At 36.1% G+C, this 21,326-nt stretch overlaps 1 protein-coding gene across 1 annotated transcript in view; it reads left to right on the top strand.

The window, feature by feature from the left end:
* The window catches only part of BIRC6 (baculoviral IAP repeat containing 6), a 171,505-nt gene that overhangs the window by 90,883 nt on the left and 59,296 nt on the right, over nucleotides 1-21,326 (top strand). The window contains exons 55-62 of the mRNA XM_035892009.1: nucleotides 454-1,234; nucleotides 2,162-2,305; nucleotides 3,959-4,088; nucleotides 7,857-7,988; nucleotides 10,207-10,374; nucleotides 12,275-12,448; nucleotides 16,116-16,316; nucleotides 18,556-18,858. Coding sequence (XP_035747902.1) covers nucleotides 454-1,234; nucleotides 2,162-2,305; nucleotides 3,959-4,088; nucleotides 7,857-7,988; nucleotides 10,207-10,374; nucleotides 12,275-12,448; nucleotides 16,116-16,316; nucleotides 18,556-18,858 — 2,033 coding nt within the window. The remainder of the gene's footprint in view (nucleotides 1-453; nucleotides 1,235-2,161; nucleotides 2,306-3,958; nucleotides 4,089-7,856; nucleotides 7,989-10,206; nucleotides 10,375-12,274; nucleotides 12,449-16,115; nucleotides 16,317-18,555; nucleotides 18,859-21,326) is intronic.

Raw genomic sequence — 21,326 nt, 5'->3', positions numbered from 1 at the left:
TTTGGAAACATGGTTAAAATACGTTCAGTTTTTACAAAGGATTAAAAGAGCTTCATGTAAATGAGCATATGTGTGGGTGCACGTGTGTGATCCTAGTAGCTGCGGCTTGGAGAGTTGAAAGCACAAAGAGGTTGCAGTTGGTTCAAAAATGCATAAATTATGTGACAACTGTCAAAAGACTGAAATCCTGTCTTTCATATGCAGCATGCCAGAAAAGTCAGCTTATTTCTATTTTAAATACAGTATGATGAAAGAAATTTAGACATGGGGTTGAGGAATGCCTTTTTGGTAATGAATGTCCTGCTGATACTGTGATCCAAACGAAGCTTTCAAGTTCAGCTCTGGTTTACATCAGCTTCTACAATAGTTAATCGTAAATGTAGAAAGATGTTTTATGAAGAAAAGGGAATATGAGTGGCAAACTGTGTTGACATGATTTTCTGTTTTCTACAGGTCACTGTTTAACTGGTCCATGTCTCTTCCCTGCAACATGGTTTTGAAGAAAGCTGTTGACAGTTTGCTTTGCTCAATGTGCCACATCCACCCAAATTATTTTTCCTTGCTTATGGGATGGATGGGTATCACTCCTCCTCCAATGCAGTGTCAACACAGACTGTCCATGACTGATGACAGCAAAAAGCAGGACCTTAGTTCATCTTTAACAGATGACTCTAAAAACGCACAAGCTCCTCTTGCACTAACAGAGTCTCACCTGGCTACTCTGGCTGCCTCATCTCAGTCTCCTGAAGCTATCAAGCAGTTACTGGACTCAGGTTTGCCTTCACTGCTTGTAAGAAGTCTTGCTAGTTTTTGCTTCAACCATACTTCCAGCTCTGACTGCACTGCACAATCAATGGATATCACCCAGGACAGGCTCAGGAGGCATCATGTTCCACAGCACTTTAATAAAATGCCTATCACAGCAGACCTGGTTGCTCCTGTTCTCAGGTTTTTGACGGAAGTTGGCAACAGCCACATGATGAAGGATTGGTTGGGTGGATCTGAAGTCAATCCATTGTGGACAGCACTTTTATTTCTGTTGTGCCATTCTGGTGCTACTTCTGGAGGACACAATGTGACAGCACAACAGACCAGTGCAAGATCTAGCTTGCTTTCTTCAACTGTAACAACAGGGTTGACCACTCAGCAGAGGACAGCAATTGAAAATGCAACAGTTGCTTTCTTCTTACAGTGCATTTCTTGCCATCCTAATAACCAGAGACTCATGGCACAGGTGAGAGAGAAAAAAGATAAAATTTTCACTTCTTTACTGATAGCTACAGCCAGCTTTTTAAACTTTCTTTTTTTAGTTTTCTTTAAAATAACTTTTTTTTTTTTCAAGCTGTCATTGACTGGGAAAGTTTTGTGTTAAAATTTTTAACTTCTTGGTCTGACTTTGAAAAGTATAAAAATGTTTTGGCATGGCTGTCCAGTCCTATGTATAGATTGGTATTCCTTCTGGTTTAGAGGAATAAACTTTAGACCAAAATCCAAAATACTGTATTCAATTGGATAGGTCTAAACTCTCTTGAAATGGAATTTGGAAATCAAGCTTCATACATATCTTTAATATAAGTAAATTAAGGAGATCTCCTGGTAAATTTGCTTGTGCAACTGTATACCCTGTGCAATCGGTGAGCAGGGAAATACAAGCTATTGCAGAATATGGCTCTGCATTGTGGATTCTAGTGTAAATTCAGCTATTTTCCTTACCTTTGTTAACCTTGCAGGCTTAGTTGAATAAAAGTATAAATACAGAAAGATTTTTCAACATTAGGAATGGCAATGACCTGGGAACAGGTAGACTTCGGGGAAAAAATCAGTACAGTTACCTGTTAATACTGCATTATGCAGTGGGAAATTTTTGCTTTAGGAATTTGAAAGCTATTTTTCTAAATACTTTACCTTCAGTTTTTGTATCTTTTTGAGTAGTTTGTGTGTTTACAATTACTTTGATGCTGTAGTCAATGTTTTGAACTTTTTTATAGAAAAACCTTATTAGCTGCTGGTATTTTCTTCAGCGGTGCTCATTTCTGGTCTGGTTTAAATGATAACTGGAAGGTGGATCTTAGGCGCTGCTTGTTATGGCTCTGTAGAGCTATATATTTTAGAGACCTAAATAGAGAAATATTTTAAATCTGATGTCATCTTGCATTCCCAGGTTCTCTGTGAATTGTTCCAGTCCTCTCCTCAGCGTGGGAACCTCCCAACCTCTGGAAATATTTCAGGATTTATTAGGAGGCTTTTTTTGCAGCTGATGCTAGAGGACGAGAAAGTGACTTTGTTTCTTCAATCCCCATGTCCAGTAAGAATTTTTTGTATTCATACGGTGAACATGGAATAAATTTAGCCTTAAAAAATTGTAAAGTAATCGGGGTATATTCAACTTTGAAATGTCAGACGGCAGCTTTTCCTACTGTACACTCTACAGAATTTTGGAAAGGAATGTGATGGTGAATTGTAACTCAGCATTTGAAAAGAAAATTTAAGGCACTGTTGTACAACAAAGCCATCTTGTTGAAAATATACTGCTTCTGAAAGAATTGACAAATGAAATTTATCTTACGGCAGATTTCTTAATAGTATCTGTATGCATCAGTAGCAAATATAGGTACAAGTATAGATTCAAATGCAGATACAATATAGATACTTTGTCCTTCCAGCAGTTCTTCATTATCAGTTTCATTGAGGAACAGTTGTAGTTTTGATGCTTCGTAATTGGCAGAGATCCTTCAGCATTAGTCAAAACACCATGAATAAATTCTTGAGTGACAAATACTTGAATTAATTTATAAAGCAGATGTATGCTTGGATACTTCACCAGAACACAGATTTGTAATTCATAACTGAAGTGCTATGCGCTCGATTGAAGGCTGTGAATAAAGAAATGTAGGAAAAACAGAAGTTACTAAAAAGATTTGATACTCCCATATGAGGAAAAATTATTTTCTGCTTTGGTTTCTGCTGTTCTTGCTACATCTCAGAAGTAAAGTGCTACATGAGATATATGACAGGGAAATTGGATCAGACAGTATAAAAAGGAAAAGGAGGAACAAATACAGTTTTAGCACAAACATTTAAATGTTTTGTTTTAACCTGGCTGTGATGAATTGTTAGCATGGCCATTGGTAATGTGAAAGTAACACCTCTAGAATATCCAACAACATAACCAATCACAGGTTGGATCCTCATTTTTATCTCTTAAATTCATAACCAAGCTGTGTTTTATAAGCTAAATTGTGATTGTCATCACATATTATATTTTTTTTTTATAATATTGCACAACAGTAAATTGATTCTGTATGTGAATATTAGTAAGCAGTTCCTCTGATGATAGGAGGAAGGGGACCAGTGGCACTCTCATTGCAGAAAAATCTATAAAATGTTACTGCAAGCAAAGAGTGGTACAGCATGTGAACACGGCTCAGGCTAAAATATGTTAGAATATTTGAAATATTTTAACTAGTAGTGACTTAGTTATGCATTATAATAGCAAAAAGTAGATATTAAATCTAGAATGAACTTCATCCTCAAATCAGAGCAATAGAGTTATTACATCTTTCTCTACTTGAAGTGTATTGTGATTTTCCTAGTTTAATTTCTGAACTAAGTTTTAATTTCAGAGATAATTGCAAATCTCAGGTACTCAATTTTTCTCTTACATACAGCTATATAAAATGATTGGGTTTTTTTAAACAAATAGGATGAGAAACAATATGATATCATAAAATCTTCTAGGCTTTTGAAGCTAGTTCTTTTGAGTTAAAAAAATTATACTTGTCCTAATTTGATGCATTTTTACTGTATACCTCCAAAGTTGAAGGATATATCAGTTTTCTTTTTTAGCACACAAAAGGTACTGCTTTATTTTGCTGAGATAATTTTATAAGAACTTAGTTTTTCACCTTATTTCTGAATGTTAGAGTCATGTTAAATGTTGATCTTTATTTTCTTTCAGCTGTACAAAGGTAGAATTAATGCTACTAGTCATGTAATTCAACATCCAATGTATGGAGCTGGACACAAATTCCGTACTCTTCACTTGCCTGTCTCAACAACTCTAGCAGAGGTTCTTGATCGTGTGTCAGGCAAGTTTGCAATAGTTCATGTTTTATTTTTTTAAGATACAGTTTCAGGAAAAAAACCCAAAACAAAACCAAAAAACCAATGTAAACCAAGTATGTCTAATATGCATATTTGCAGTGTTCATCAGTAATTGCAGAATATTAAGCAGTGCTTTAAGTTCTAAGCTTTTGCATATGCCTTACAAGTTCCATGTAAACTGCACTTTTACTGGTCAAATACTTTTTTTCCATCTATAAAACTCAGGTGGGGAAGGTGAGGTTTTTGCTTTGTTCTTGTTTTGTTTGTTTGGGGATTTTTTGGTTGGTTGGTTTGGGGTTTCTTGCTTGCTTTTTAGTATTAAAGTGTTTTCAAATCTCTCATGGGACATCTGCAAGACGACACAAATGATGCTGCAAATATCAGTCTTTAAAACACCCTGTCTTTCATCCAGTCACTTAAATATTCCCAAATTGTGTCAGTTAAATATCCTGGAACTTTAAAAATTTATCTCAAGGTGAAGATGAAATTGTGTTGCCATGAAAAGGGCATTAATGAAGGCTTAATTTAATTTCTGTGGTTATGTATTTGCCTATTACATAAACATTTGAGTTTGCTTACTAAATGGAGATTGAAAACCATAACTTACTTTTAGAGATTTAATTTTAAAATTATATACAATGAGAGGATAATGTTAAGGCATGAATTTATTTGGTTTTTTTTTTAAAGTTCAGTATTCCCAATTATACTACTTGAATACACATGGGGAGATTAACCCCTCTGTAGGGGACTGTGCTGACCAGGCCTCCACAGATCATAATACGAATTTTGACACCTGAATAGTAGATGTCTTAATCTTAAAGTTAATCCCACCTTGAACTTTAATGTTTTAAAGTATTAAACTTTAGAAAATAGAACTATATGTTAAAGATCAGTTAGTGATCTTTTTTTAAATGTAGTTAAAGAGTAGAATTCATACTAAAGGTGTCGTGTCCATGACAGAGTTCTCTAGGTAAAACAAGGCAAGATGCGAGTTGATTCTCCTCAAGTAAGAAACAGAACAGAATTGTTTAAGTCATGTTACATCAGAATTCAGTTTAAAGCATGTCTAATTAAAAAAAAAAAGGGGGGGGGATGGACGACCCCAGCAATTCCTCTTTACTCTTAAGATGTGGTTCTCAGTAATAGCAAAGAAAAATCAAAGATCACAAGATCATCACAGCAATGATGATTTTTCAGATGTGCACTGAAGTGTGTGCACTTAGCTTCACACATACCTGACTAGGTCTGTATGTTTTTACATGTAGATATATTTGTATGTGTAATTTTTTGGAACTTGGTGTAGATCAGCTTTAATTTCTGAAGCAGATCTTTGTGGAGTTCAGAGAACTATTGCTTTTTTATATCTACTGAAAATTTTTACATTGAAATTATTATCAAATTCATTAGGGCAATAAACATGTTACCTAACAAGGTGATAGAAGTACTATAATGGTATTTGGCAGAATACAAGACAGAACAAGACGTGTTTGGGGATTTTAATTAAAAAGTAGTGAAGCTTAGAAAAATGCTTGAAGCTTATTTACCAGGGAATAGTTTACTGTTTCTGATAGAGTTCTATATTCACTTACTGTTCAGCCCACGGTCATTTGTGGAATGTGACTAAGGTCTTCAGATCCTTGCGCAGTTTATGGTCAGAATTACTGTAATGGGTGGGACAGTCACTGCAAATGAGATAGGGGTCAGTTGTTGAGCAGTGACCTACACTGTACCAAAGAGCTGCCGTAGTGGTGTAGTGTGGTCAGCTTGATAGCCAGTGCTAACAGGGACTGGGGAGGGGAAGGTGATGATGCGACATACTGTAAAGCCTATAATTGAAACTGATAAATGCTGACTTTGTAGGGCATCATAACTTTGGGGTTTTCCTATGGAAATATTATTCCTCAGCTTAACTCTCACTGTAAATTCGAAGAATTAATTCTGGAAAAGTTCAGGTTCTTTGATGTTTCCCTCCCTCATCTGATGTGATTTCTCTGATTGTATTAAAAGCTTTCTGATACTTGTATATCATTCCATAAAGTCCGTGGTTAGAACGTAGTAAAGACGACTTGAATGTGTAAGGGGTAAACTGTGTGTTTTGGGTAACAGAGGGAGGGAAGGCATGGACTGGGCGTGGAAAGGAAGACAAGACTGCCACCACAGTACCCATAGGAAGTCATGAAGACCCTGTGTCAGAGGCTGTCCCTTGGCTTAACTGCTTTTTTCTTAACTACGCTGTTAATGTCTCAAATTGATTGTGTCATACTTTCTGCAAAAATAAATCACAATAAGCGTGTTCATTTAATACTTTTTCTCTCAGCCCTTTAAAAAAAGAAAAGGGCGTGTTTAAAATCATTGCTAGATTTGCTACTCTTATCCTATTACCATAAATTTGCTACTCTTATCCTATTACCATAGCAAGAAAATGTGTTGTATGACTGCAGATAGGATTGTCTAGGATGAGTATCAGTTGTTTGTATTTCATTCGCCTTAGTCTTAAGTTACTGGTCTTGGCTGGTCAGGAAAATGGAACAACAAATCTGGGTATTACATGAGCACTAAAAATACCATTGCTTAAGCTTCCCTAATAATTTTATTAATGACCTTTAAATTCTTCAGCAATAAATGGGCGTTCAGTCCATGGGACCAACTAGAGCAACTCTGAAGTTTAATAATAATAATAATAATAATAATGAGAATTCTTAAAAAAACCCAACACCCAGTCTACAAAAAAAAAGTACACATCTATATCTGTATATATATTGTGTGTGTGTGTATTGGGTACTGAGTACCAGCAGTTTCACGCTCTCTTGTCTGCTTTTGGTCTGCAGTACTGTCTTAACACAGACGTAACCAATGTCTTCAGCCACAAATCATAATATATTTCCAAGCAGGTCAAACCATGTCTCTTTGAGCATCTCACCCACTGGTGATACACAGTTAAAGGGAGCTGGATGGTCTTGAGTCTGTGGTTATAGCTTTAGGGCTGCTGCGGCTCTGTGGAAACAAGTTACTACTCAGAAGCCATTAGAGAATTATTTGGCCATTTTGGTGCCAGTCTTGTACCTTACAAGGTGTGAAATGATCCATTGTCACCGGTACTCAATAATTTAATAGTTGCTTGCTGATATTTGTAATTGACGCTAATGATTGAACCAAAACAGTTGAACTGCAGTAATCTTAACGTTCACTTAAGAAAACAGCACAAGTTTTGGATGTATAATGTACTTCAGACGTCTTCCAGTTTCGAAGGAACAATCATACTTGCCAGTTCTGAAACCGAGTCAGTATGTAATACTAGATACTCAGACCTAAATACAACAGTTTATTTAAATAAGTCTGCAGGTGTCCTTAAAAAAGTTTTGCACATTTTTTAGACTTTTGTTGGTTTTGGGGGGTTTCTGGTGTTTTGTTTTGATTGGTGTTTTTTTGTTTGTGGGGTGGTTTTTTTTGGCTTACTCTCATTTTTGGTTGGTTGCAGCGGTGTTTTAATGTGAATACACTTGACTGATCAGGTAATGGTTTTAAGTTGTTACAGCTTTAAATCATCAGAGGACAGATTTTTGGGGGAAGAGGGGACAAGAATTATCATAATACCTTAATTCATAGATATTTACAAGACTATTACTGCCTGGGATGGAACTCCAAGCCACTAAAATAGTTGAGAATAGCCTTGTTAACAGCCTAGAAACTGTAACAAAATCAACTTGATATCTTGAAATGCCTTTCTTTCTTTTTTTTTTTGCCCTGTACAGATACACCCAGTATCACAGCTAAGCTAATTAATGAACAGAAGGAAGATAAAGAAAAAAAGAACTATGAAGAGAAAGAAAAAGTTAAAGCAGAAAATGGATTTCAGGACAATTACAGCGTTGTTGTTGCTTCTGGTATGGGTTTTTTCTTCCACCTTCTGAAAAATTGATCTTTCTGACATTAAAGGGGGGGGCAATCGTATCTAAATTTTCTCTGTTACTAATGATGGTTAGAAAAATAGTAGTGACCAGGTAATCTAACTGGCTGTTCGGCAGCAAAGATTGGTTCCTGGTGGAACTGCTGCCTCTGGCAGATTATATACTTTGACAAATTTGCACCTAAATGTGTGTGTCAGTGATGTGTTGTGGATGTTGTTGCTAGTGCATTTTACAGGATTACAGACATACCTGGAGCTTGGTTTATATGGCAATATATTAGTATTTCTGTACTATTACTGTGATACGGGTATTACTCCCTCTACCTTTTTATAGTGGCTGGTGCATCAGAGTTTGATCACCTACTCCCACAATATGCTTTGGAAATAAAAGAATCCATGTACTTTGCATAACAACTGGTGGTACTCTGCTAAATACTGTCAGATGGAGATGTAAGCATAAGGCCATGTTTTTCTATTTGGAAGCTACACATACAGGATTTTCTTCAAACCTTCTAAAAACTAATGTGGTGATCCTTCCGAAATCATTCATGTAAACCCTTCTCCTCCAAAACTGCTATGGAGGTTATAGATTGAACATAGTAATTTTGCAGTGGTACAGGAAGATTACAGTTCACATGATGGCTGTAGAGATCATTAGTCTTTCTGTTTGAAGTTTTGGGGTGTGTGTGAGAGATTAATGAATTTCAAACTACCCTTTTCCTATCTAGCTTTCTGCCTTCATTGAGCTACCTCAATTTTATTTACACTTCATGAAGCGTGAAGAAGACATGCTGATTTCCTTTGACTTCTGGCGCCAATATTTCTTAAGCTTTTTATTTCAGGTTTTTAGATGTAGATATAACTCTAAACTCAAGTGCTGAATAGGGCAGCAGTTTCATGGATCTTATATTTAAAGCAACACAGCTGATTGTTCATGACGGCATCTTTGGAAAGATATTTGCAGTAGGTGCCACTTCAACAGCATAAACATGTTTTGGTAAGATCTAAAATATTAATAGGCCCAAGTGAAGGATTAAAACATGAATAAAGAGTCTGGGAAGGAAAAAAAAATACACTAAGCTTGAAGGTAGGGCATAGTATAGTCAGCCATATCTCATCCCAGTTGCATCTCTGATCATGTTAATTTGCATTTGTTTTTATTACCCATTTGTGAAATCTTCTCTTCTTTTTTCTTTTTATATATTCTGGGGGGGGTTTTAGTGTTCTCAGAGGTTCATGCAGCCAGTGTTTAACATGTTCCCTATTGGTAAAGTTAATAGAGAGTAGAGGTGGTATTTGGAGCCTGGTCTTCCTGAGACAAACTAGTTTAGTATACTGAGATTATTGGGGAATGTGTTGTGTATTATAGCTGCTCCTACTGGTCAGCTGAAACAAGTGTATTCTAGCATTTCAGGTGTGGATGTTGTTAGTTTTCCAGCTGCTCTTGCCTGATTACAAGGCAGTAGTTGTATGAGTCTTTGCATATGGACCTGTTGACTTTTTGACTTGACTTGTCTGACCTGCGTAGAAGGGTACCTGATAGCAGTATAATTTCATTGTACCTTAAGTCAACTTTAGCTGTCCCAAAATACATGGTCTTGCTACGTAAGCTCAGTAAGCTTTTATGTACCTAATCTGCCTTTTAATTTTCATGTAGTGTTTACTCTAAAGGTTTTGACCTAGGCGACTTTAAAAGTATGTTTAAAGACACCTTTCATCACATGTGCTATTTCAGTACTGCAGCTGAAGTCACCTTTGTAGGCCAGACAAGTGGTTGTTACCTATTGTTTGCTTGCTGAAATATCTGTCATCTTAGACATTTTTGCCTTTCTTGCTGTCAATTGAAAAAGCAACCTAAAAAATGTTTTACCATACAGCCCATTGCTAGATAGGCTCTTTACCTAAGTTTAAGAGCAGAATCAGGTTTTGATTTTTTTTTTTTCCTTTTTTTAATGGAATATATGATCTAGTACAGTTACAATTTGGTTTATGTATGTGGAGCCTTGTAACTGTAAAAATACCAGTATTACATACAAGTATATTTTATACTTGAATGCTATTCTGATATTTAATTTGCCAGTGCTGAAAAGCTTGACTTTTTTTTTCTGTCATTGAAGGAATTGAGTACATTGCATCTTGGCTAGTTGAAGTTACTAAATACCGGAATGACTTTAAATTTTTTACTTCTATACTAGGTTTGAAATCTCAGTCAAAAAGAGCTGTTTCATCCACCCCTCCACGTCCACCATCAAGGCGAGGAAGAGTGATGGCAGATAAAGTAGGTACCTCTTCCTCGGGAGGAGAATCTTCCAGCAAGACCATTAGTGTTCCAGTCTTTCATCTATACCATAAACTTCTACCAGGTAACTTTAATAACTGATTTTAAACTTCAAAATTATGTTTTTTTCAGTGGCTGATGTCATCAGAAAGTAGATGTAATGCTAACGGACATCTTTATCTTTCTGTTGAGCATCTTGGAAGTGTAGAGCCCTTCTGGGTTCATAACAGCTTTCAACTGGAAGTGGAGCATTATAACATCGTAGTGTCTTGACAAAAATAACAATTGATCTTCCTTGAAGTTTAGTTCCTTGTTCCTAAAGAAAATCTCAAAACATTTCCACTTTACTCAGAAATAAAAGGGACGTGGGTTTGTAAGGTGGCTCACATTTTCTTTGAACTGCAAGGCAGAACTAAACTGGTATTTGTGCCCTGTTATTTCATGATTTGCGTGGGCAGCCAACTCACATCACTCTCTGGAAGATTTACTTGCCAGTTCAGGTATATTCTTGAATTCCATAATACTTGTGGTTTCAAAAGCAGCGTGTCTTAAGCAGTTAGTCATGTTTTACATATAGCAGATACATACTCACATTATATCAGCTATCTGGACAAAGCTGGTGGCAGTATTGTAGATGGGGCGTAGAGGGAGATCTCTTTCCTATAAAGACTGGTGTGACTGGAATTCCTAACCTTAGGTCAGGGTTAAAGACAGGAACATGGGTGAAACACTTCAATATTATGCAGAAGAGCTTCTTACCTGTTTTATAGTATAAAAACAAGGAATCAGCTAATGGAATTAAGTGGTGAACTTCCGATCAAAATAATAATTAGTGGCTTTGAGGCTATCCTCTGGCAATTATTAGAGGGATCATATACCTGGATTAAAATATCTAAAATCGATACAGTTAATGCTACTATTTTGGAAAGAGGATCAAAACTCAGTGCCTATTTTAGTATCCAGCTGGTAAAGGTTGACTGTGTACTAATAGTAGTGTAGACAGTTCTGTATTTGTGGTCTGGTCGATCGTAGGTCTTCTGCAACAGCTAGTTGTTACAAAAAAGAAGCCATGGAAAGCAGAATCAGTGATGGAAAAAAAGGACAGAAAACTAATTCACTTGCACAATGGCAAGACATTTTTATTTTTCCTTTCTTAAGACACCATCTTCCATGGAAGCGACAGGTTGCTACTAAAGACCTTCCTGGAACTTGTGTTACTTGATTAAGTAAAGTCAAGATGAAATGGGCATGCTAAGTGTATTATATGATCCAGTTCTAAAACATTTCACTTAAGATGTAAGTCTGCTTGTTATCAGGGAAAAATTGTTCTGCCTTGAGAGTAACTTGTAATTTCAGGGAGGAACATATTCTTCGTAAACAACAGAGTGGCCAAAATCTTGATTTGAGTAATCAGTTTGGGCTGTATTGTATGTGCATCACAAGTCTCTGCTGCTGCTGAGAAAAGTAGTCCTGGCAGAGCCGTTCATTTTTTCTCACTGAGTTGTGTCCCAACACAAGAGTAGTGAGCTATGCTTGGGACTAATAGGACTGAAAAAGAATTTCAGGTTTCTTTATTTTCCACTTTTTTCCACTTCAGTCATTTTACCTTATGGTCACGTACTTCTATGTCACCACAATTCAAGGGTGGTGCAGGGGTGGGATTTAATAGTAGGGGACAGGCAGTACCTGCTTAAAATGCACATCAAATTACAGCTTTAGCCATTTGTTAAGTATGCCAAGTGCTTGGGCTCTCAGCACAGAGCTGCCTTAGGGAATGTTGGCATAGTTCTTTGATAGTTGGTTCCAAACTGATGGGGCCCCTTTTCCCAAGAGAACAAATGGTAAAATTAAGGCCTTGGTTTGGAGCCAGATAATATTTAGTCTACTTGGCATCTGTGGTGCAAGTAATGAACAGCACCTGGGCATGTATGTTAAAATAACCCAATCATAATTTTCCTCTCTGACTCAATGCCATTGTTGTTTAGGCCAACCGTTACCAGCTGAAATGACACTTGCCCAGCTTTTGACTCTGCTCTATGACCGTAAACTCCCTCAAGGATACCGATCAATAGATTTGACAGTTAAGCTTGGTTCCAAAGTCATCTCAGATCCAAGCTTATCAAAAACAGACTCATTTAAACGTCTTCACACAGAAAAAGGTGAGTGTTCTTACTTTTTTGGTATCTTCCTTTTAAAATGCTTTTATTTTGGACAAAAATGTTTTTGATTTTCTTGGTAAGAAACAGGAGTTTTCTATATTTTCTTGGATGATGTTCCTGAGCTGTTCTCTACAGGACAAGTGCTAAATTTTGTGATAAAGAACACATTCACTGCCTGTCTTAGATTGTATCTATAAGATGCACCAATATGGTTGTTCTGGTTTCACTTTTCTTTCTTCACTGTAGTGTTGTATATGGTATTATCACATGATTATATAGATATCGTGGATTTTATTACTTGACATGTATACCCGTTCTCCGTAGTAAGTGTTTGTGCTGATAACCAGGGCAGATTAAGTAATGCAGGAGCTGTTTGAAACCATATGACTTGTGGAAGCCTGTGAAATTTTTTGTTGTGGCACCTTGGGTGCTTAAATGCTTTTTTGAAAATAGGAATTATTCTCAACCCCATCTAAGCAGGTCTTGTAACTCTGGCTTTTAAAAACATTATTTTTAAAATTTTCTGATATGGTCTGTTTCTTGCTAAGGTTTATTCAAATTGTTTGCTATCTACTTACTCACAGTGCTGGGGAAAGGAGTGGGAGGAGCTGGATCCCAGGAATCTGTTTTGAAATATTTTTATATCATTCCTTAGAGGAAGGAGACCTTGAAATTAAGCTAAGGTGATCTGCGGATCACCAGTGTGCTGACACAGCATGGAATTACAAACTTAATCATTTGGCTATTTTAAGACTGGGGCTTCGTGTAAAAACTGTTCACTTCATAGATCAGTCTCCTTCTGGAAAAGATAAGAAACAGAAAGAAGATTTGGGAAAAAAAAAAGTATTCGCTTGCTGTCTGGTCTGAGCTAAGTATTTCATGACTCCAAGTAATGGCTGGATATACAGATCTCTCACACTATTGAGATTACTTTCTCTTTCAAATACTTTTTTTGTTTTGTCACTTACTTAAATTCTGAACCTATAATAAATATTTTTCTCTTTGAAGGAAACTCAAAAATCATTAGAGGAGGTTTAGTTGAGTAGCAGAGTGGCATGTGAAAACACAAAGGTCCTCTTTGAACTTGGATTAAGTTACTAGGCTTTTTTTTTTTTTTTAACTTGAGACTAATACTTCTGAAAATTTGACTTTGTCATTACAAATCCATTGATCTGTGGTGCTATACAGCACAATATTAGTTACATTCAGATGTCTCACAGTCACCACTCATCCGTTACAAAGGTTAGTGCTACTGCTTTTACATTACTAGTTTCTGATCTATATAGAAATCATTCTTACATGTCAGTATTTCCTTAATTGCTACTTAAAGTAGACTTTTTTTTTTCATCTGTGGTGGATGGTGGATGATTTTATAGCTTTGCATGCTGTCTCCAGAGCTGCATTGACTACTACCATACTTAAGGAAAAGTGTCTTTTATTTTTTTTTTTTTTCATCTGTGGTAGATGGTGGATGATTTTATAGCTTCACATGCTGTCTCCAGAGCTGCATTTGCTACTACTATACTTAAGGAAAAGTGTCTTTTATGTATATTTTTTTATTGTGTGCTTCAATGCTTTTGTTTGAGATGAGCAGTTTTCCATAGCTGAAGTGCATGACTTCACTGAAAACTTGCAGAACATTCATGGAGGTGAAATGGCTTAAATCGGGTTATAAGAAGATTAAGTAAAGCAAGTACCGGAGAAGCATACTCAAGTGTAACTCCTTACAACAGTATTTAAGATGTGAAAGGAGTAGCATTATATTTGTACTCATAATAAAAGATCTGCCTATACGCTTACTCACTGGTAATGCATTTTTCCAGGGTCTTTTGCAGAGCAGCATTTGGCCTTAGTGATCATTCTGTGCATTCTGAATATCTCTGTGTGTTTGTTGTCTTGTTTTCCTTCCTTGGGAAGGCTTGCAGCTTTTTGTACGCTGTAAAACAGAGGGGCAAGTCTTCCTTCAAAATCTTTATTTTAAAATTTTCCTTATCAAGGAAATTTAGCCTTTCTTATGGTCTGATCAATTCTTTGTATCACCAGCAATTGAACTGTAAATCACGTTCAGCCTAGCGTGGTGGAATCCTCCATGTGTCTGACGGAAGGTGGTCCCTTGTTGAGACTAGCATGTTTCCAGGCATCCTCACCCACTATCTGTGGTGATAGGAAAAACTTCCACAGAGGTAGTTTCTGTCTGTATCCTTACAAACAGTAGACACCAAAGCTGTATGCACTGAAAATGTTATGTTTGGACTCTTTCCTACAAGGATTATCCTGCTTTGGAAGTGTATGCGACCTTTTCTATTTCTCATGGTCCGTCAGGTTGAATTAAGGAGAACTAATGCACATACTCCTATATAGCCCTGATTTGAACTTATTAAATCTGATACTTGGATCACATTGCTCCACAGCAGTGTGCTCCTCCCACAGCATATCCATGATGTCCTTGTATCCTGGCGCTGCTTGCACATTTAGAAGTTGAGAATTAGGATGGGGAAAGACCCACTGTTCCCTATTCTTTTTCAAATTAGGGAAGAAAAGGTTTTAAAAGATAAAGTATCTGTGGCTAAAACTTTTTTTTAAAAAAGTTGCTTTTGGTAGCTGCATGAATTATACTCTAATGTGCTTCTCTGTTTTTACAAGTATATAATAAATGATAGCATGTGTGCATACAAGCATTTTAAGTATAATCATGGATTTTCAGCTGGGTGTCAGACTGCTCACAGCGAAGAGACACTGAGACCACTTGATCTGTGCTGCCTTTTCATGTGGGTATACTGTAAAGGACCATTGCATTATAGTATTTAACAACATAATCTGCAATACAGATTCTTTAGATGAAATGAATATTCACTGTGAAGTTTGCCCCTGGTGTAATGAGCAGAGGGTTAATTTTTGGCAAAATGAATAGTGGTAGGGTTCTATATATAGAACTCGTGTGCATCATTGTATAAAATGATTTTTTTTGGTCCATTGTACAAGATATTATGGTGCTTAGTCATAAACTGGGAGGATGGAGGCTAGTAGGAAGTTTGAAATAGATATCTTGATCTTTTTTATGGGGAAGAATAGAATTAAATTTCATAGCTTTGGCAGAGGGGCATTTTGATACCTCACAGAGAGGAGATGTGAGAATGATAGGTGGGGTGAGTGACAGGTGATAGGACTTGATGGGTGGTGAGTTAAATGATGGGAAAGGGAAACGTAAAAAAAAAAACAACCAAATTATTGTTCAGCATTTTTGAGGAAAAAGCAAGACTAACTTAAGTAAGGTTATGTTTCCTTTCTTCAGCTGTATACTCTTTATTGGAGAGTGACAAACTTACCTTTACCTCCTAGGTGAAAGACTGTTAAAAAATGTGGTCCTTCCAGAGTTAAACTTTTGAAGGCATAGATCAAATTCTAATAAAACATAAAATTCTAATAATTAACATGTAACTCTCTATAATAATCCCAAATTATGACACGGATCTGCCATCATTGGCAAAAAGTACCACAAACACATTTTCTTTCGATACTCTTGTACTCATCCATTTCAGGTTCTTGACTCAGGTTTTGCTTAAGAAGGAACTGCTACTTTTGAAGTACACTTTTAAGTGAGGACGAAGAAATAAACACAATATTGATGATGATGTATTAATTTCTTTTTACTCTTGTGTTTTTGTAGAACATACAGATTTACTAGGACCTTGCCCTGAAGATGAAGCAATCAGTCCTGGGGACGAGTGTATGGATGCAGTTCTAGACGAATCACTTCTGGAAACCTGTCCCATTCAGTCTCCGCTGCAAGTTTTTGCGGGAATGGGTGGATTGGCCCTTATTGCAGAGAGACTCCCTATGCTTTATCCTGACGTAATTCAGCAAGTGAGTGAAAAAGTCAGTGTAAAAAAACATGCTAAGAGTGTTGTGTTTGTTGTTTAAGGACAGTATTTTCCTCATATTTCTCTGTGGTTCAGTTTGACATCTCAGTTATGTGGAGAAGCCGCTTTAAAATAGGCAAGCGCATAACTCCACAGCCCAGTCCAGCTATACGTGCTGCTTCCCTATACATGTTATAGGCTGCTTGAGTAGACATGTCCTTGTGGAATAAACACACGAATTCAGAGTTACTGCTTGCCTCGCTTCGTTAATTCATAAAATATCTTGGAGGGTGCAGTGACATGAGGTTGCTGATGAACTATAAAGCAATAGTTGCTTATCATTTAATTGCTCATGTAAATGTACCCTCAGAGGTTTTTTTATGGTTAAGTGAAATTCAGTTCTTGAAGCAGATTATACAATTTTATTTTAGATTTATGATTATAAACCATAAAGGCGTAATCTTAATTATCTTTGTGATCATAAATATCTAAAAGTAAAATTATGTAATAAATAATACAGATGTTGTTCACTTGTATACTTATAATTAGGTACAGAATTTCTCTGGAGGCGCTGATAGGCTTTTTGAAAGTTTCAGTAGCGGCATGAGTGCAGTTACTCCTTTGGCTGCTGTTCTAGGTACACAATCTTTATGAAAAAGGGAAAAAATAACCCGTGAATTATTCAAGTTCCATTTGGCTATATTTTTTAAATTTTTGGCTGAATACTCCTAATAGGGAAGATTGTGAATATTTATTCCCTTTGAAGTCAAGTTAATCATGAATTACAGGTGCTGTTCTGTACCCTGACTGCAAAACTATGGCAACAATAGTAACTCTCTGTTGAGACTGGATAATTAGTAGGAATCCTTTGTAAATAGTTCTGTGAAGATGTTTTAGACGTCTAGTATCAAGCCTGTTCAAAAATTGAAAGTTAAGGAAATGTGTTCACATAAGCAGTTACTGTATTTTGAAATCCAAGAGAGATAACGTGTACTCTATGTTGAAGAAGACTGATTCATGGAGTTCTGCAACAGATGAAAGGCAACCATGACCATGAGAAACTGTGTCCTTTTTTTTCCTTCTTTTTCTGTAGTCCTAGGGAGTTATTTTTTTTTCATAATTTTTCAACTTGAGATACAAGTTTGGATTCAAATACTGAATAAGAATTCTGTGAACCATAAAAACAAATTAAGTAGAATAATAACAAATAGAAGATTCAGAGTGAAGACCGATGAATTCTCCAGACTCTTCATTCCTTAATTTTACTTTTATATTTCCCTAAGTCACTGATACTTCTGATTCTCTTAATGTGTAGACGATTGGAATAAATGCAGCTAAGCATGGCTTTGACTTTTAATTAGGAATTTGGTATTCTGAATAGATTCTGCAGGGACTTTTCAGATTAATCTTTTCCAGTTTAGATCAGTCTGGTGATAAATACTAAAATTTTAAATATGATTGCATCAGTTCATCTGAATAGCATAAAAGCCTGAAACTTCTGTGATGTTTAATTATGAGAGGGATCTGGGTGTCATACCTTCATTTTAACTGAGTATATGACTGTTTCCTGGGGAATTGTACAACTGTTACCCCCTTAAACCCTGATTCCCATCATAATGCCTGGCTGCATAGTCCTCTGTTCATAAAAGAGAACTACGGACTGTTGTGTTAGAGCATAATAGTAATAAAGTCTGCCAAATCAATCAGAAGCCCAAAAGGAGCACAGGAGTTGCTACGAGACCACTAAGATACCCAAATTTCTTTTTAGTTTTTAAAGGTATTATGATTAATTGTTCCCCTTTTTGCAATACGCGATTAAAAATTAACCACTTGAATTCACGCTATTAAATGTTAAAAATTAAAGGGCCATTTCTTATGTAACAGTCTGATCTGTACACTAATCTTTATATGGTTTATTTCTGGGCAATTTATGTCTCCGTGCCTCTAGATTTAAAGTAACACGTTTTTAACTGAGGATTTTAGGTAGGCAAAATCCAGTTGCTTGCTTGTGTAGGTGGGACTTCCTAGAACTGTATTGAAAATACAATAAGTATTTCCTTTTTAGCTATTTAGCCTGGTCCCTGTATCTGTAAATGATAGTTCATTTCATGTCATTTTTTAATTATATTAAGATTTTAACTGTATTACGATTTATGTCCTTTAGATCCTATATTTAATAAAAATTTTGCCTAGGTGATTAACTGACTACCAAATTTTTTTGTTGGTTTTTTTTTTTTTTTGGTTAAGGTGAGCACTCTCCAGTGGTTACATCGACCACGCAGGAAAAGCAGAAGGACAGTGATCAGTTTGAATGGGTTACCATTGAACAATCAGGGGAATTGGTGTATGAAGCACCAGAAACAATTGCTGCAGAACCTCCACCGATCAAGTCAACAGTTCAGACTATGTCTCCCATACCCGCGCATTCTTTGGCTGCCTTTGGTTTATTTCTTCGTCTCCCGGGCTATGCTGAGGTGCTGCTAAAAGAACGGAAACATGCTCAGTGTCTGTTGAGATTGGTGTTGGGAGTTACAGATGATGGTGAAGGAAGTATGTGCTGCAATTATTATGTTTCTTTGTAGACCACGGCTAGATCACTTTACTTAAATTTATTTACGCTGTAATGCTTTTAGCAGGAAGTTAGAATTTATTTGTGCAGAACTGTGTTGCTAGCATCTTTGATAGTCTGTTGTCTTTAAATACTAAATTCTGTCTGGCAAAGTTTTGTCACAATCATCAGTATTCAAGTGTTCTCATGTAGATGTCAGAGTAATTGTAAAATAACTGCTGATAAAACATACAATGACACTGCCAAGATGACAGTACGCTCAGACAGAACGATCCAAGTAGCTGGCTATGCTCAACTAATTGAGCAAACCGTGTATAGTTCTTCAAGCAAATGCAGAATAAACTGTTGAATAATACTGTTTTAGAAAAGGAGAGAAAGATCTCAAGATCGTAGTGATCAAATTAGCTGAGCGGGAGCTTTATTGTTATGGTGTGAGTTTGGAGAGAGAAACGGGATATTCTTCGATGAATTAACAGATGAGCTGAGATAGAATTTGTAGTCAGTCTCTTTGCAACCAAGCCTGAAATTCTGCATATAGGTCTAATATTTGTATTTTTTAGTGTTTTGAAAAACTGGAAGAGTGTATGTGAAAGATGTTTTAATACTTTTAAGACATTTCATTATGACTTTGAAAGGAATGCTGGTTTTTCTATGCAGCAATCAGCTGAAGTTAGCCTCTATTCAGCAGCTTATAGAGTGGTGGAGAAAATGTAGCTCATAAGACCAACTGAGAAACTAAAGAGTCTTTTTTACACTCCCTTGTGCTTATGTTTTTATTTCTTTTGTGTTTAAGTATGGGACAGTAAACAAGAATGAACTGGATAACAAAAATTCAGTCTGGCTGCTTACTCCCTCCTGATTTAAATAGTAATTAACTGAAGGACTATATGTGGTCCCTTAGATTTTTATGTCCTCGAGTGGTTCCAGTCCCTTGCTATTGCAAACAGTTTTATATCCTTTTTTCTTTTTTTTTCTTTTTTTTTTTTTTTTTTTTTTAATAGACCAACTCAAACCCTTAAAATTTGGGTTGCTTTCTTTTTTCTGTGTGTGCATCCACTATTGCTATTGGAATACAGTTCCAGAACATAATTTTCCTGATAGGTAGGGGCTGTTTTAATTTTCAGCCTAAATTTATTCATATGCAGTATGTGCCCATTTGTCATCGTGCCAGCATTGTTCCTCATCACAAATAGCTCTTCTTTCTCCGATGCATTTGTTAATGTGAATTGTATTCCCTCTTAGCCTTTCTTTTTGCTGGTCTGAACAGTCAATTTCTCCATTCCCAAAGCCAAATGTCTGAATTCAACTCTTTATGAAATGTGGCATCAATGGACCACAGTAGTCCACATTAGTTCTCTCAATTAATATTTGCCTTTTCTGTTGGAAATGCATCTTTTCATACACCTAGAATCTCTTTATTTTCTCAAATAATGTGAAGAGCTGCACTTACAAATCCGTGGCTTATAGATTAAACATGGATTCAGTTGTCTGTGAAAATAAATCAGAGGCAAATGTTTAATTTTATTTTTGTCTTCTTGTCATTTGACTACGCTTGCAGTTCTGTAAGTCTATCAGATGGGCTTTTTTCTGGAAATGTTTGGTTTTGTTTATGAAGATCCCAGTCAGAGGACTTTTTGCTTCCTTCCTGTTACTGTCTTTGCAAAGAGTATCAGATAGATATGGATTAACTCGTGTGTGAGTGTAAATACATATACATTCAAATATAGGCCTATTTGTACTGTATTTCAGTTTAGGCTTCTGGATGATGATATAGCTAATAAACTCTAAGAACAAGGGAGAAAATAATATAGATATAGTCAAGAAGCAAACTTGTGAACAGTTAGTTATTTTGAAGTATTTTCACTTGTCCAATATCTCTATTTACATACCCACTGGAGAAGGAATGTGAAATGCATTGTTAAATATGGAAAAATAGGAGACAGTTTGCCACATCTAAGTATGTTGTATTAATAGGTCACTCTATTATTTGAAATGTGGCTGGTGAAAGAAGTAATTTTTGCTCATAATGCAAAAGGGTTAAAAATGGAAAATAATTCTACTACAATTAAAATTATGTTAGTATTTCACTATGTATTCAATTTGAATAGCATCACAGCTTGGACTGTGTTAGTGACTTAATTCCTGCTTTGAGCACATGAATATGAAAAAAAAAATCCTACATCGTGGTAAACTATAGCTCCTTGTCAGCTGAGCTGCTATTAGCTGACCATGCGCATTCTTTAATTTGCTGTAGTGGAATGTTTTAAAAAAATAAATTTAAAAAAAAAAAAAAAAACCTAACCCACCTTCATTTTCTTCATTTAGAAATACAACCTGAAGCATAGTCAAATACAGAAGTATACTCACTATTATTCACAAACTAAGTTTACTCCCTGGAAATGGCGAATCGGCTTTTATAACTTTGGTTCTTAGCCAAATTCATAAAGGA

The sequence above is a fragment of the Egretta garzetta genome, unplaced genomic scaffold (genome assembly GCF_000687185.1).
Source record: "Egretta garzetta isolate BGI_Z169 unplaced genomic scaffold, ASM68718v1 scaffold54, whole genome shotgun sequence".
Classification (NCBI taxonomy): domain Eukaryota; kingdom Metazoa; phylum Chordata; class Aves; order Pelecaniformes; family Ardeidae; genus Egretta; species Egretta garzetta.
This window is presented reverse-complemented; position numbering and strand designations above follow the sequence as displayed.